Here is a 16094-nt window from a genome sequence, read left to right as displayed (position 1 = left end):
CTGCAGCTGGGCATATACATTACTCCCGATTTCTTCAACGCGTCTGGTGATTGTACTCGCCGACAGACTTACGGCATTAAATGCATCTTTCTTCTCGGGACACACCTCCTCCGCGACAGTATCCATACATTTCTTAACAAACTCTCCGTCAGTGAAAGGCTTACCGCTTCTTGCTATCAGTTTAGCAACCCGAAAGCTGGCCCGAACGGATGCCTGGTTCAGCTGAGCTTGGCGTACAAATGTATTCTGCTGAGATAGTAGTCCACTTTTTAGCTTTGAGAGTTTGTCTGCTCGTATTTGGCCTACGGCAACTGGTTCCACGACTACAACCGCTGGTTTGGGTTCCGTCTGGTTCTCTGCATTCTCATTCGGTAACTCTTGAATGACAGATTTCCTTGTTCGGCGTGTTGGAGTCTTCGGTACTTCAGAGTCAAGATACACAGCTGGGATCCGTACTCTACGCCCGCTACGAGTCCAAGTCACAACGGGAGGAGGCAACTCGTCCTCTTCGGCATCCAGTCCTTCGTTTGGTGTTTTCTCACTTGTCGACATGTTGTCAAAATTATGATGGCGTGACCACAACTAATCAAATACATATGTTATTTGCAGACCTTTTAGAGACGACTACATGAGCAGAGTTCGGAAGCCCACGTGTGTATGTTTATGATACTTACTACCACCAAGAGAGAAGAGATGACCGGAAGTACGAGCATACAGTTTGTGCCTTGGGCATTCCATGAGACTGCCGCCTACCGGTAAGGTGTTGGTACTGCCATAACATCGTCACATAACTTCGTCAACTTCCGCATCTCATTTGTTGACGTCCAGTAAGGCAGTCAGTCAGTAACAGTCAGTAATTCATTCAGTGCATCACGACATTCAAATATGGCTTGCTCATGCCGGGTTGGAGATGTCCTATTTTGTTCCCTCTTTACAAGTACACTTACATAGTTCATTTCGTAGTAGCTTAGTCTGAATTATTTGGAGAATAAAAACAGACACATACAGCAAGCTAACGTTACCTATTCATAATTCAAGCCAGTTTTTGGGATGCACTTAACTTGAATGATGTTTAGATTAGCCTATAACTTCAACTAATCACATGTTCCTTGAACAATTTTTACCCGCTAGTGCACTGATTTAGCATATCTAGATTGATTGCTTTCAAAGTATAGTAGCAAACTAGCAACATTTCCAACCCTGCTTAGCTGGCATTACCTATCACAGTTGATCTACTGCAAGCTATAGAAATTAATAACCTAAATGTACATTACAATGACCTATTTCCCACTCTGTATCTGAATTCATTTAAATCGAGAAGTAGGCCTTTTCAACGTTGGCATAGCGTCAAGTAAATAAAAATGTAGCGGATTGTGTTCGTAACCCCCCCCCCACACACACACACACACACACAAAATATATATGGTGGTGAGAACGTTTAAAGCCCCTGTGAGCTGTGGGTTACGCCATCTGTCTGTGGTTGATATATTGCAAGCCAAATAAATGAATAACGTAAATATGCATTAGAATATCCTCTTTTGCTCTCTGTGTTAATTTTCATCGAGATGTATGTAGGCCTTTTCATTTTATACACCCAACAACAGCACTTGACGAGAGCTCAACGATTGGCAGTCACGTTGTTGTTGCCAACCTTGTGCCATCACCTGATAAATCATCTCTTCACCATAAAAAGCTGAACCTGTAACAGAACAGTTACATGACTGCAATGCAATTTAATAAATTGCTCTCATGATGCGGTCCCTCCGACAACTCTCTCTAAAGTCAGTTTGATGTAGCCATAAAACAAACAGCACACTGACTCCATGGCTCCCCCAGATTTAAAACTACTATATGTAACTCTTACGTTGTAGAAATCTCTGTCAGCTTGGAGTGCCGCAGACCTTCAGTGTGGAATACAATAATGACTACTTCCTTAAGGATGGCGAAGAGTTCCTCTACATCTCCGGTAGCATCCACTACAACAGGATCCCCAGGGCCTACTGGAAAGACAGGCTAGTCGAGATGTATATGGCTGGACTGAACGCCATTCAGGTGTATGTAGACTTAGCCTGACGACTCACACTAAATTATTCCGCTGTTTGTGGTGATGAGGGGCGTTGTAAAATAAAAAACAATGGCATCAGCAATTGGATCGTCTCTAACCAATCAGAGTATCAAAGCCAATGACAATTTTTCAAACCGCCTCTTTACCCATGTGTGTTCTGGCTCTGGCACAACCCATCGGTTTCTGGACCAATGACACGGCCCAGAATGTGTTCGGATTCGGTGAAGGGTCGGGAGGTATACTCTGATCCAGACTCATTGTGTAGAAGAAACGTAAGTCCGTAGGCTTGGCGTAGCGTTTAGCAAGGAGCCTGGGTAGCCAGGCAAATGTAGACTGGCCACTATGTCATAAATACACTGAATGCCAACCAGTTAGATCAGTGTCTTCAATGGTCCTTCTAGTTTTCAGTTAGTCATTTCAGTGGCCAATTTGGACATAGAGTTAACGTTGATTAAAGTAATTCAAAGAAAGAGCCATTTAATCAAATCACCTCCAAATATTGATAACCAGACAGAATTCCTTCATCGGGCCTTAAACCTCAGACAGTGCTATGATTTACCATCTGGTGGTATGGACTTAAAAACTACTTCATTGTCCATTTTGGTTGAAAAATTACATTTCACATTCCAGGTACATCCCCTGCAATTTCCATGAGCTCTCCCCGGATCGGTACAACTTCAGTGGGGACAGGGATCTAGAACACTTCCTGCAATTGGCCAAAGACATTGGTCTGCTGGTTGTACTGAGGCCTGGGCCCTATATCTGTGGAGAGTGGGATATGGTGAGAGAATGACTGTAAACAAATGTTTTATGATAAACATACCTGTTCCTTTATCAGAACAGTGGACCCATCATTACTGTTCAGGTGAGCCATGTTGATATTCAATGATTAATAATAAAAACAATTGGGGAATCAATAGCAAAAGTTTGGATAACTTCATATTGTGCCTTAATTAACTCTACAATTCAATAGAATACTGTTTGTCGAACATTGCCTCTCATCACCTTAACAAGAGACAATCTCTCTCCTCCTCTCTCCTCTCCCTCTTCTCTCTCTCAGGTGGAGAATGAGTACGGCAGCTACTTTGCCTGTGACTACAACTACCTGAGTCACCTGACCAGTCCTCAGGTTCTTCAAAGAAGGAATATGTATGTTGCAATTCAATATGGTCTGTCATCAGGTTGCTGCTGGAATCCTAGAGCGGGATTAGGCCCTGACCATCAACGTGACTGGGAAGGCTGGGAGTCATGTGGACATACTGGTGGAGAATATGGGCTGAGTCAACTATGGGAAAGACATCACGACTTTAAGGCAAGATGTTATTTCAAGCTGGCTCTCCATGGTAGACATTTAACCACCATTAATAAAGCACCCTTCCATTAGCTACTTCATTTTACATAACCTTATTCTCTCTCTCATTTATTTATTTATATATGAGACACACAGAGGGCCTGGTGTCTAAACCTGACATTGGGGTCCGATATCCACACCGGCTGGTTCGTCTTCAGCATCGACAGGGCTGTTAGCCAGGGTCTTCTCTGGAAGATGGGCTCCAGGGAGGCTGGCATCCCACCACCCTCTCCCCTCTCCGTCCCCTCCTTCTATGGGGGCACCTTCGTCATCCCAGACCTGCCCCAGGATACCTACATCCAGTTCCTTGACTGGAGAAAGGTGGGGTTTTACCTTTAAGAAGATTTTGATTGTTGAATGGCTGTACTATGTGTTGTTCCTGAGCAGGCACCACAACTACACATGACCTTCTAGATAATGTGACTGACTAGTCAACTGCAAATTACCTTCTAGATAATGTGACTGACTAGTCAACTGCAAATGACCTTCTAGATAATGTGACTGACTAGTCAACTGCAAATGACCTTATAGATAATGTGACTGACTAGTCAACAGCAAATGACCTTATAGATAATGTGACTGACTAGTCAACTGCAAATGACCTTATAGATAATGTGACTGACTAGTCAACTGCAAATGACCTTTATAGCTAATATCACTGACCTGTGTCATCTGTGCATTGACAAGACTGGTGTGTTAGGCTTCTGAACTAAAGCCTAGGCATTAGCCTTAGACACACCTCTTCAGATCTCAGGCAAGGTTACTCATCACACAAGCGTGGTTTACTGAACCACGTTATTTTCATATACCCTGGTGCAACATACTTGTTCATGGTCCCTGACATTACTGAATCCGCGGCCCACAAATCACCTTGTAGGTGCACGCTAGCATCCTGAGCACATGACCGCCCTGGAGCTGGAGGGGACCCATGCACCCCCGGGCCCTGTACTGTGGAGGTCACCAAAACACTAGTCCTGAACGCCACGGTTGTCTGACCACAAACACCAGAGGGCGCTGTTCCATAAAGAGGATCTCTGATGAGCACTGATGAAAAATGCACTTACTGTATGCGATCTATTTGCACTGACCTTTTTTTAAATCAAAAATGTTTAAAAATGAATCACGGGAGGCTGCACCTCTTACCTCTATTTGACAATTCAGGGTCTTAAAACCCTAAATGTTTTTGTTTACACAAGCATCTGTATTCAAAGGTGAATTAAGTATGTGTCATTTGAACAGTATGTATGTTTGGAAGGGATATGAACTTGAGGTCAGTGGTGCTCAAATCATGAACCTGGAGGTCCATAGTACTGCTGGTTTTCTTTTTATGCCAGTGCTCTATGCAGCTGACAATGCCCCTTTTTAAAGGCATTTTCCCCGATGTTCACAGAGATCACATTCATGGTAAACGCTGGCATGTCTGCTCAAGTGTAAATGACCGTTTAAAAGTTTCTTATAGTGCGCTGCGCTATAGAGCGCCTTCCATTAAATCTTGCCCTCTATTGTGAATATGTGAGCCAAATGATCTGTGCTTTATTGTGTGCCACCTAACTGGGATATTATGCTTTCATAGATTTCTGTAATTAACCATTTTGGGTGTCTTGTAAATGAATAGTGATTGCGTTCAACTGAACCTCATCTGCTTCTTTTGCTCAATTTGATTATTTCAAATACTTTGGGATTTCTTGGTTGTTGTGATTTTTGTTAATGTGTTGTTTAATGTGCAGGCACGAACCATTCTGTACTGTTTGATTTAAAAATGTTTTTTAATCAAATGTGAATGCTATATGATTACACACAAATGGCACAGTGCCGCACAGATGAAGTTAAGATTTGAAATGCAACCCTACATTAAAACAATCCAAATCTCAAACCAAACTATGGAACAATGAAAAGATGAACACAGGAGAGGTGTGTAAAACAGAGCAGCAACATTATACACCCTTATTCATTCCAGAAGCCTCTGTTGTGGCTCTATAAGCTGGCTCTGTAGTGTCTCTTTGAAGGGGTATATGGGAAGCTGCAACAGAGAGTGACAGGTCAGTGCCTCTGGGAAATGCTTTTTGGGAGGAGTTCAGAAGGGTTTGGACCCTCTTCCTGGTCTGGTTCATACCCAGGATGGGCACACGATCACAGGTGGTAAAAGAGGGGAGGGCAGTAAATGACATAATATAACTTAAATTCTCAGTAGCCTACTTATGTGTTCATCTGTTATCATGAAAATGTTGCACACTTACACATGAAAGCTTTCTTTTAATCCCCTGTCAGTTCCTCAAACACCTCCCAGAATGTGATGATGTTGGGATGCCCATAATATGGTGAAGCAATAGACACTTGACACAATTCAAACCATTTGTCAAATCAATGTATTGAAAACAATGTATTAGCCAGGTTGCAGAACGTGTTACAGAAAACATGTTCACCATGAATCTCAAATCAACCCCAAGGACACTTGTTTTTTTAGGCTCCATCTTGCCCTCTGACAGGCTAGGTGACATTTTCACCATGTCTTATGTGTTTTTACTTGTCTAATGCTCTCAGATGAAGACAATTGGCTAGGGGCAGAGTTGGGACTGAGCTTCAGTCATGTTTCAGCGTTTCCCAGTCGACGTTCTCCTTCCCCACCATCACTCCCCTCAGTTCCTCTGGCTGGTAGAACTCCACCACGTCCATGTCACACACTTTGAAGAAGCCTTTCCTGAACTCTTCAAACACCTCTATTGACTGGTTGAAGATGTAGTTCACATAGGTGTCAACAAACTCCTTCCTGTCAAAAGAATGACAGACCGAGTCAGCGATCCATTGAGTTGTAGCTAATATAGGTTGGTGTCAATTCCAGTTGGTGTCAATTCAAGGAATGAAAAGACCTATTTACTTTCAATTATGGTTTTTCCATTCATACAATTACATTTCAGGTTGAGATTATTTTTGCTAAAATGGAATTGACCCCAACCCTGGTAGCTGTAGCAATGGAAAAATGTGTCATACTGTGAACCTTGTATTTTGTCAGTTGTAAATATTGCTATAATCTTGCTTGTTAGCACTTGTGACGAGGTCCACCGCTATGTCACCCCACATCACCTATAAATAGTGAGTAATGAAAACAGTGAGGTAAATGAACAATGACAACACTGCAGACTGAGGGTATGGACAAATAGATGGGAGTGATCTGGGAGAGACACACTGAAATAATATAATTGATCTTATGTTCAGTTATTCATACCGCTTCACTTCAATTAACTACAGATGTAGGATCTTAATTTGAGCCAATTTGATACAGCAGGAAAATAATCCTGCAACAGGAAATGTTTATGTGTATTATATTAATGGACATTTTTTGTATGGGTTGATGCATTTTTTCGTAAGGGCAAATCAAGTCTGTCATTTTAAAGTGGAATAACTAACTTTAGAAGCCTTGTAATTACTTTTTTATGATTTTATTATTTAACCTTTAACTAGGCAAGTCAGTTAAGAACAAATTCTTATTTACAACAGTGAGTTAACTGCCTTGTTCAGGGTAGAATGACAGATTTTTACCTTGTCAGCTCGGGGATTTAATCCAGCAACCTTTTGGTTACTGGCCCAACGCTCTAACCACTAGGCTACCTCTAACCACTAGGCCCCAGACCTTTAAAACCTAGAATACACTACAAGTTTGCATTTCCTGCTGTGAGGGAAAATTGTCAACCACAAAATAGTGATCAAATTAAGATCCTACATATGTATTATGTTAAATATTATTTGTTCATTGATCAAACTGTTTATAAATGCATTACATACTGAGAAAGTCATGTCCATATTTTCGACATCATCATCAGGATAATCCAAGATGTACTGCAAAGTCCTTAAAAAGCATTGAAAATAATATGTGACAATAGATGTGACAATTATAAATGGGCAATCAACAAATAATGATGCACTAATCAATAAAAAACGATTTATCTAAATAAGTCATCATTGTTTATCCACACAGAGCAAGAGCCATGTCCCTGAGATGCAATAAAATGCCTCGAGATGCAATTTCTTAATCTGTCTTTGGTGTCCTTATAACAAATACAACTGCCTGTAATATAATACATTACTGACTAAAGGATAAAAATACGTTATGGTATAAACCTACCCTGCTTCAATGGGGCTAAACTCTCTCAAGTCCTCTAAAGAGGCCTTGATGTTCACCAGCTTCTTGAAGAATGCCATGGTGAAGGGGAAGTGCACCATGTTGTTGTTGTACAGGGCCATCCCACAGAGAACCCCAAACAGGAAATAACGCTTCTTCTCCACTCTAGGCTGTTAGTGAGGATGGGTTGGACAAGAGACAAGAAATACGCCATGAGGGAAAAGCATAGGACATGCTGTTGATAACCTGAAAACCTGCTTGATATGCAGTACAGGGAAGGTAATGTGGGTTCTAGAATACAGTAGTAGGCTAGTAATACAGTAGTAATTCCGCAGTAGTTCCTCTCTAGGAACATAACATTACAGTGTTTCACTACCAACACCTTTGAAGCTATTTGAAAGTCCAATGATTATTGATAATCATAAAATAATGTGGTGAGGCGTGGACAACCTCATAATCCATGTGTGATTTCCCTAAACGTGCTGTCACCTTTGCAGGGAACCAGGCCAGCGTCTTGGTGTCGCTGTACATGAACATCCCAGACTCGGGTACCAACAGCCTATCAGACAAATGGAGACGTCTGTCAACCTCGCACCCTCGTCAAAATACACCTGAGAGGGGTAAGCACTACGTTTCGGCGTAGCCCTTCTCTGTTCAAAACATTGTCTCATCATTGGAAAGCTATCATTCCTAAATGGAAAGTGTGTTCGGTGAGTGATGCTCTCCTCAGCCTCAGTTCAAAGAACGGAGCAGGGGGATTCTGCAATGCATACAGTACAATATTAAGTCTTCAGTCAGTGCTCTTCTAGTACAAGACAGGTATTCATTTCAACCAGTTTCTCCCATCAAAAAGGTTAAGAAATATGGTTGGTTTCTTCAGTAGTGGCGGTCAACATTCTGGAGCTGCTTGGAATGCAGGCTTTTGCTCCGGCCCTGTTCTAACACACCTGATTCAGCTAATCAAGGTCCTGGTGAGCAGCTGATTAGTGGAACCAAGTGTGTTAGAGCAGGGCAAGAGCAAAAGTCTGCATACACAGTCAGTTGGTCTCCAGTAGGGGGTTTAGCCACCCTGATTTATACTATCTGCTGTATTTTAAAATAATATATATTGAGAAGCAAGTTTCATTACATTTGTGAGTGCGGCATTGAAATGCATTAAAAAATGTTTATCTTGCTGTGCAGATTCATCGAGAATGGGTTAATGACGAAAGATGGCAGGTGTCTGATCCACATCTTGAAAGTGATGGAAAATAAAGTGTACAATGCATCTCAATTAAGGAGCTTCTTCGTCTAATTACGTTGATCTGCACTGAAATTAACTTTAGCAAGTGAGAAAGATTCTCTAGTAGTAAAGCAAAATGTTTCCTTCACTCTCTTTCCAGATAAGTTCAGGTAGAGGAAATCTCAAGCCTATATTGAGATGCAGCCTAGGACACTTTCTAAGACCCAAACAACAAACATCAAAACACCTCAAGACTGACAGCAAATAGCATGGTTAGCAATCAGTGACTGATACAAAATATATGTTTTTACCTTCTTTGAACATAAACACCAAAGCTTTACATCCTCCCCTAGAAATATGTGATTGAAGTGAACATCAAAGGCAAACCAAAAATCTGGAGAGATCCAGAACGTTCCAGACAGTACCTTTTGATGGATACAAAAGGTACTGTCTGGAACGTTCTGGGTCTCTCCAGCTTTTTGGTTTGCCTTTGAAATATAGAAAAGTAAAATACATTTTGACAATAAATACAAAATTATTAGCAAGTATTAGCAAAATATTTTCCATGTGAGTCAGCAAAATATAATTTAATCAAGTCTCAGATAGGTCTCATCAGTTCTAAATAGGTTGCATTGAAACAGCTGCCACCCTGGCACCAGATTGGTCCCGGAAGTTGACTGGTTAAAATGGGAAATCAGCTTTATAAATGGATTGACAGTAAGAGCAAAGAAGCATGGACACGGACTCTGTGGAGATGGCCGAGGACCTGGAGAAGGTGTTTGACCCCAGGGACCCAGGGACACGGGTGCGTTGAATATGTTTACTTTTCAGAATCACCAACAGGGCCTTCTTCCACACCCCAATGTGCTTGGTCATGACAAAGAGCTTCAATGAGTCGGTCACATCCAGGACATGATAGCACACAGATTGGCCGACGGATAATGGCACCGGAGGGGATGGCTGCATTTTTATGTGCTCCTAACCAACTGTGATATTTTGTTCGTTTTTTTTTTTGCATTGTTTGTAACTTATCTTACATCTTCTTACTTATTTTGTACATAATGTGCTGCTACATTCTCTTATGACCAAAAATAAAGTCTGGACATCAGAACAGCGATTACTCACCTCGAACTGGACAAAGAATTTTCCTTTAAGGAGTCCGATGCGAAGGATATACTGCTTTCTCGGGAACGGGCACAAATCCCCATCATTTGCGTGAAGAAAAGATGGAGAAAAAGGTTGGGCTGCCTTCTGAGAATTTGTAAGCGAGTAAGTAAACCTCCACTGCCATCCGTTCTATTGGCCAGCGTGCAATCATTGGAAAACAAATAGGATGATCTACGTTCAAGAGTATCCTACCAAAGGAACATTAAAAACTGCAATATCTTATGTTTCACAGAGTCGTAGCTGAACGACGACACTGATAATATAGAGCTTGTGGGATTTTCCATGCATCAGCAGTACAAAGAAGCTGTCTGGTAAGACGAGAGGTGGGGTGTGTGTCTATTTGTCAATAACAGCTGGGACACTAACCCAGATGCTTTAAGAAATCCATCTACACCCTCAGACAAACCATCAAACAGGCAAAGTGTCAATACAGGATTAAGAATGAATCATACTACATGACTTTGATGCTCGTCTGATGTGGCAGGGCTTGAAAACTATTACGGACTACAAACCCAGACGCGAGCTTCCCAGTGAAGCGAGCTTACCAGACGAGCGAAATACCTTTCACTGAAGCATGCATGAGAGCACCAGCTGTTCCGGACGACTGTGTGATAACTCTCTCGGTAGACGATTTGAGCAAGACCTTTAATTAAACAGGTCAACATTCAAAGCCACGGGGCCAGACGGATTACCAGGACGTTACTCAAAGCATACACGGACCAACTGGCAAGGGTCCTCACTGCCATTTTCAACCTCTCCCTGACAGAGTCTTTAATACCTACATGTTTCAAGCAGACTGCTGTAGTCCCTGTGCCCAAGGAAGCAAAGGTAACCTGCCTAAATAATTACCTCCCTGTAGCACTCATTTCAGTAGCCATCAACAGCATCATCCCGGACACCCTAGACCAACTCCAATTCACATTCTGCCCCAACAGATACACAGATGATGGAATCTCAATCACACTCCACCCTGCCCTTTCCCATCTGGACAAAAGGAACACCTATGTGAGAATACTGTTAATTCACTACAGCTCAGCGTTCAACACCATAGTGCCCACAAAGCTCATCACTAAGCTAAGGACCCTGGGACTAAACACCTCCCTCTGCAACTGGATCCTGGACTTCCAGACGGGCCGTCACCATCATTTAGTTTGCTAGCTACACAACAGTCGTAGGCCTGATCACCGACAACAATGAGACAGCCTATATGCAGGAAGTCAGAGACCTCACAGTGTGGTGCCAGGACAACAACCTCTCCCTCAATGTCAGCAAGACACAGGAGCTGATCATGGACTACAGGAAAAGGCGGCCCGAACAAGCCCCCATTAAACATCGACGGGGCTGTAGTGGAGCGGGTTGAGAGTTTCAAGTTCCTTGGTGTCCACATCACCAACAAACTATCATGGTCCAAACACACCAAGAGAGTCGTGAAGAGGGCACGACAACACCCTTTATCCCCCAGGAGACTGAAAAGATTTGGCATGGGTCCTCAGATCGACAAAGTTCTATAGCTGCACCATCGAGAGCATCCTGACCTGGTTGCATCACCACCTGGTATGGCAACTCCTCGGCATCTAACCATAAGGTGCTATAGAGGGTAGTGCGTACATCCCGGTAAATCACTGGGGCCAAGCTTCCTGCCATCCAGGATCTATATACTAGGCGGAGTCAGAGGAAAGACCAAAAAAATAGTCAAAAACTCCAGTCACCCAAGTCGGAGCATCGAGTCTAGGACCAAAAGGCTCCTTAACAGCTTCTACCCCCAAGCCATAAGATTGCTGAACAATTAATCAAATGGCCACCCGGACTAATTACATTGACCCCCCCTCCCTTTGTTTTTACACAGCTGCTACTTACTGTTTATTATCTATGCATAGTCACTTCACCCATACCTACATGTACAAATTACCTCAACTAACCTGTGCCCCCTCACATTGACTCAGTAACGGTACCCCCTGTATATAGCCTTGTTTTATTTTATTTCATTTCTCAAACAACTGATAAATCTTTACTCCATTTCCCAGCTGCCCTTGCTTTCCGTGCCCAAATGAGTAGATCTTATTGGAGGGCCCCACAAATGCTAAAATATTTCTCAACAGTTAATTCTAAAAAGGTCTTATGCTAAGATGAAAATAACCAAACACATATTAGATATATCAGGGGCCTCCAGCTATAGCCTGAGGGAGCTACTGGGTGTGAAGGCTTTCGTTTAAACACAGCACACGTGTTTCAAACAATGTACTGTTCATGGTCTTCGGGTCCGGACCTTGATTACTGAAATATATTTAACTACAGACAACATATACATTGTATAATGTATACTGTACCTGTTGTGTCCCCTAGTCCCAGTCGCCCGGCGGTGTCCTTGCTCCAGCTGAACACAGCTCCAGAAAGGGACAGAGCAAAGTGAGAACATCGTACAGGATTACACTTGTTGAAAGGTTAGACCATTTTGGTTAAGTCGTATTGTGAAACTCGAGCGATTAGTGGTGTGTTCATGGTCATTTACCCTGTGTTAGTGAAATTGAATGCTGGTCTCCACATGCAACCTGAGTTACCTGTCGGTTACATAGGTTATCCAATGGTCTGATAGAAAAAAAATCATTAAAGAAAGAAACTGATGAATCAGATTAGAGTTGGCCCATTTGAATTAAATGAGAAATAAATAGTTGTTATACTTTAGCTATTTGAATGTGGGGGTGGCTAAAACGTCAATCAAAACATTGACACAGAATTACTATAAGGTATTGCTCACATTTTTTAGGGTAAGCTATGTATAAATGCATCATTATATGGAATGGAACCCACCTGGGAATATTGGCTTTGTCCAAGCAGAGAACTCAGCCCTCTTTGACAGTAAACCGGTATGAGAATCTCCGCAACTCAGAGCCGGAATCATCTCCTTACAGTTCACAATCTCTAAAGCACATAAAACATATGATTCCGCAACTCAGAAAAATATGTTATAAAAATTGATTGGAAAGGAGATTAGACCTACTCAGTTTCCCTGTGATTATTATCCCATCTTGGACCTCTTGAATCCGCACGACTGACACGTCTCCCATTATTTCTGATAAACGAGACCACACTGTTACCTGAGGACAGATCCTGAATTTTAGATTTTAGATTGAGGTGTATAAAATCAATGCAACTAATATCAGTTTTGGTCGTATCTAAACCATTCGGCTTCACTAAATCAAAGCCAGTATGACTATCGACTATCCTCTCCCCATGAAATCATTGTTGTGTTGTATTCTTAAACTAGTCCATATAGTTTCTAACACTTGAATGACAGCACTTGGCGATGCTCCGTCTCAATGATGGGTATATGATCAATATCATGCCAAATGTATTCACAAATGTAAATCACTTTCCACAAATGTAAATTAAGCATTTCACTGTAAGGTCTACTTACACCTGTTGTATTCGGCGCAGGTGACAAATAAACTTTGATTTGAATCACCAATCCACAAATGTAAATCACCAATCCACAAATGTAAATCACTTTCCACAAATGTAAATCACTTTCCACAAATGTAAATCACCTTCCACTAATGTAGATCGCTATCAACAAATGCAATTCACTATCCACAAACAAACACCTTTTGATTTGTATTTGTAAATCGATATATTGCGTTTGAATTGTTCTACAACTGCAGATATGCAGGTCATTTCCAAAGGCCTTCTCACGCGTAGAAAAAGAGTTATCACGCGTAGAAGGCGATTTGTATTCTTTGAAAAAAAAACGCTTTCAATGGCTCCTGCAGGAATTATAGTATGGTAACTATAATATGTGTAACCATAGTATGTCCAACGTAAATAATCGAAACCCGAGCACTAGATTACTATATATTTGCAAACCAAAATTGCGGTGTACACTCGTTCATCACCCAAATAGATTATAATGATTATAATCCATCCGATGTCTCATGTTGCACAGACGATGAGCATTAATGAGACATAAATAACGCTTGAAACATTACCACCTAGTCGATACCTATTTCTAATATGCATTTCAACTGGCTGCTTCACCTTCTTTATGCTGTCATGCTGAACTGAAAATAGTTTCTGTTACGTATACGCTGGGAGTCGGGAAGCAAGTTCAGGAAGTGACTTTTAATAATAAATAACACAAGGCACAAAACAAGAAACACTAGTAGCGTACAGACATGAAACAACGGAACCCGAAACAATAAGGCCTAGGGAGAGTACCGAAGGGAGTGACATATATAGCGATGACAGGCAGGTGACTGAGTCCAGGTGAGTCTGATGAGGCCCGGAGAGGGAGTGTACGTTATACGTGACAGTTTCGGAGTTTGAAAAGAACCATGCATCAGAGACGTCCTTCAGATTTTGCAGTGGTTTTTTTCAGATGTTATAATAATTTTAATTATTTTCATTTTTAAACTCACGTTTATCAGGATTATTTCTAAAAAAGATCTGTCAGCAGTGTTTTGCTGAGGGTGCACACTGACTGGACCAGGCAAAGAGTAAAGAAAATACAAAAATTGCTTACATTTTTTGGGTTATTCTACTTTATACCAGTGTAGCAGTTGTACTAAACTCATAAGGCATAAAAGTTCTTCAAAAATCCATGTGCATAATTAATTAAAATGACAATTGAACAGGTGAAGAGGTATATGATAACCTATGCGGAAAATAGGGATGGGAGTTTGAAATTATTTTATTATTCGAATAGTATCATACATTTTATTTTCTTATATCTGGACATGTGTTTTTTTAAACGTACGTTTAAAGGGGAGAAGGGAGAAGCTGGCACTTTATTGTTGCAGCTGGAAAGAACAGGCCAAGAGAGAGTTCGGAGGGAGAGAGAGTCGCCAAGGGAATTCGGCTACAGCCAAGACTAGCTAGCTAATTTGCAGCAGCAACGATATTATTTATTATCATTCTATATAACAGTGCCTGTCTTGACTGGAGTAGCCTATTGGATTCGACAACACTTCCTGTAACTACTCACCTCAACGCTAGAATGCAATGGGCTGCTATAGCATGCGAAAATACCAGTCATTAAAAACTAGCAGTATTTCAATCTTCTCCATTTGACAGTTGGGCCGTATCTCATCCCTCAATTGAGGTTTCTGAGACATATCTGTCGTTGGCTCCGCGCTGTCTTGATCATGGCATAGCCGCCTTCCCGACTAGAGAGAGAATGTAATAAACGCCTCGTCGGATTCTGGCTAGGCTACAATGCCTTCAGAAAGTATTCATACCTTCTGACTTATTCCACATTTTGTTTTGCCTGAATCCAAAATTCAATAGATATTTGTTTTCTCTCACCCATCTACACACAATAGCCCTTAATGACAAAGTGAAAACATGTTTTTAGAATTTTATTGCACATTTATTGAAAATTATATACAGAAATATTTAATTTACTTAAGTATTCACACCCCTCAGTCAATACTTTGCAGAATCACCTTTGGCAGCGATTACAGGTGTGAGTCTTTCTGGGTAAATCTCTAAAGAGTTTTCCACACCTGGATTAGGCATCATTTGCCCATTATTCTTTAAAGAATTCTTCAAGCTCTGTCAAATTGGTTGTTGATCATTGCAAGACCACAATTTTAAGGTATTGCCATAGATTTTCAAGTAGATTTAAGTCTAAACTGTAACTTGGCCCCTCAGGAATATTCACTGTCTTCTTGGTAAGAAACTCCAGTGTAGATTTGGCATTGTGTTTTAGCTTATTGTCCTGCTGAAAGATGAATTAATCTCCCAGTGTCTGGTGGAAAGCAGACTGAACCAGGTTTTCCTCTAGGATTTTGTCTTTGCTAAGCTCCATCCCGTTTATTTTTCATCCTGAAAACCCCCCAAGTCCTTGATGATTACAAGCATACCCATAACATGATGCAGCCGCCACTTAAAAATATGGAGAGTGGTACTTACTAATGTGTTGTAATGGATTTGCGTTCAGGAAAAAAATTGTAATTGCTTTGCCACATTTTTTGAAGTATTGCTTTAGTACCTTGTTGCCAACATGATACATGTTTCGGAATTTTTAAAATTCTGTTCAGGCTTTTCACTGTCAATTAGGTAGTATTGTGGAGTACCTACAATGTTGTTGATTCATCCTCAGTTTCCTCCTATCACGTAACTGTTTTAAAGTCACCATTGGCCTCATGGTGAAATCCCTGAGTGGTTTCCTTCCTCT

General features: G+C 41.4%; 1 protein-coding gene and 1 long non-coding RNA gene across 3 annotated transcripts; one reads left to right on the top strand and one right to left on the bottom strand.

Annotated features, from left to right (window-relative positions):
• Window positions 1-181: 181 nt before the first annotated feature.
• Window positions 182-8130, top strand: LOC124002156. The gene is made up of 5 exons (XR_006832920.1): window positions 182-755; window positions 2696-2846; window positions 3126-3737; window positions 7703-7812; window positions 8031-8130. It is a non-coding gene; the product is annotated as an uncharacterized LOC124002156 (long non-coding RNA).
• On the bottom strand, window positions 5175-15025 carry LOC124002154 (probable E3 ubiquitin-protein ligase HERC6). Of its 2 annotated transcripts, XM_046309474.1 has the most exons (10): window positions 14901-15025; window positions 12921-13017; window positions 12731-12841; window positions 12432-12508; window positions 12250-12306; window positions 8023-8092; window positions 7537-7703; window positions 7197-7260; window positions 6412-6497; window positions 5175-6183 (listed from the first exon to the last, which is right to left on the bottom strand). In XM_046309474.1, exons 4-9 carry the CDS (start codon window positions 12464-12466, stop codon window positions 6423-6425), a joined length of 468 nt encoding a protein of 155 aa, XP_046165430.1. In that variant the 5' UTR covers window positions 12467-12508; window positions 12731-12841; window positions 12921-13017; window positions 14901-15025; the 3' UTR covers window positions 5175-6183; window positions 6412-6422. The 2 variants fall into 2 exon arrangements, with proteins under 2 accessions (XP_046165430.1, XP_046165432.1); XM_046309476.1 differs by lacking the exons at window positions 12250-12306; window positions 12432-12508; window positions 12731-12841; window positions 12921-13017; window positions 14901-15025 and adding an exon at window positions 9881-10938 and having other exon boundaries at window positions 5175-6497.
• Between the last annotated feature and the right edge of the window lie 1069 nt (window positions 15026-16094).

The sequence above is a fragment of the Oncorhynchus gorbuscha genome, linkage group LG17, assembly GCF_021184085.1.
Source record: "Oncorhynchus gorbuscha isolate QuinsamMale2020 ecotype Even-year linkage group LG17, OgorEven_v1.0, whole genome shotgun sequence".
Lineage (NCBI taxonomy): Eukaryota > Metazoa > Chordata > Actinopteri > Salmoniformes > Salmonidae > Oncorhynchus > Oncorhynchus gorbuscha.
The sequence above is the reverse complement of the archived record's forward strand: the minus strand, read 5'-3'. Positions and strand labels throughout refer to the sequence as shown.

Excerpts from the sequence above, each read along its gene's own strand:
- LOC124002154 (XM_046309474.1), bottom strand. The coding sequence starts at position 12,466 with ATGTGGAGACCAGCATTCAATTTCACTAACACAGG. Across the intron at positions 8,093-12,249 it reads GGGACTAGGGGACACAACAG|GCTGTTGGTACCCGAGTCTG; the intron begins GTACAGTATACA and ends TTTGTCTGATAG. Across the intron at positions 7,261-7,536 it reads TTTAGCCCCATTGAAGCAGG|GACTTTGCAGTACATCTTGG; the intron begins GTAGGTTTATAC and ends ATGCTTTTTAAG.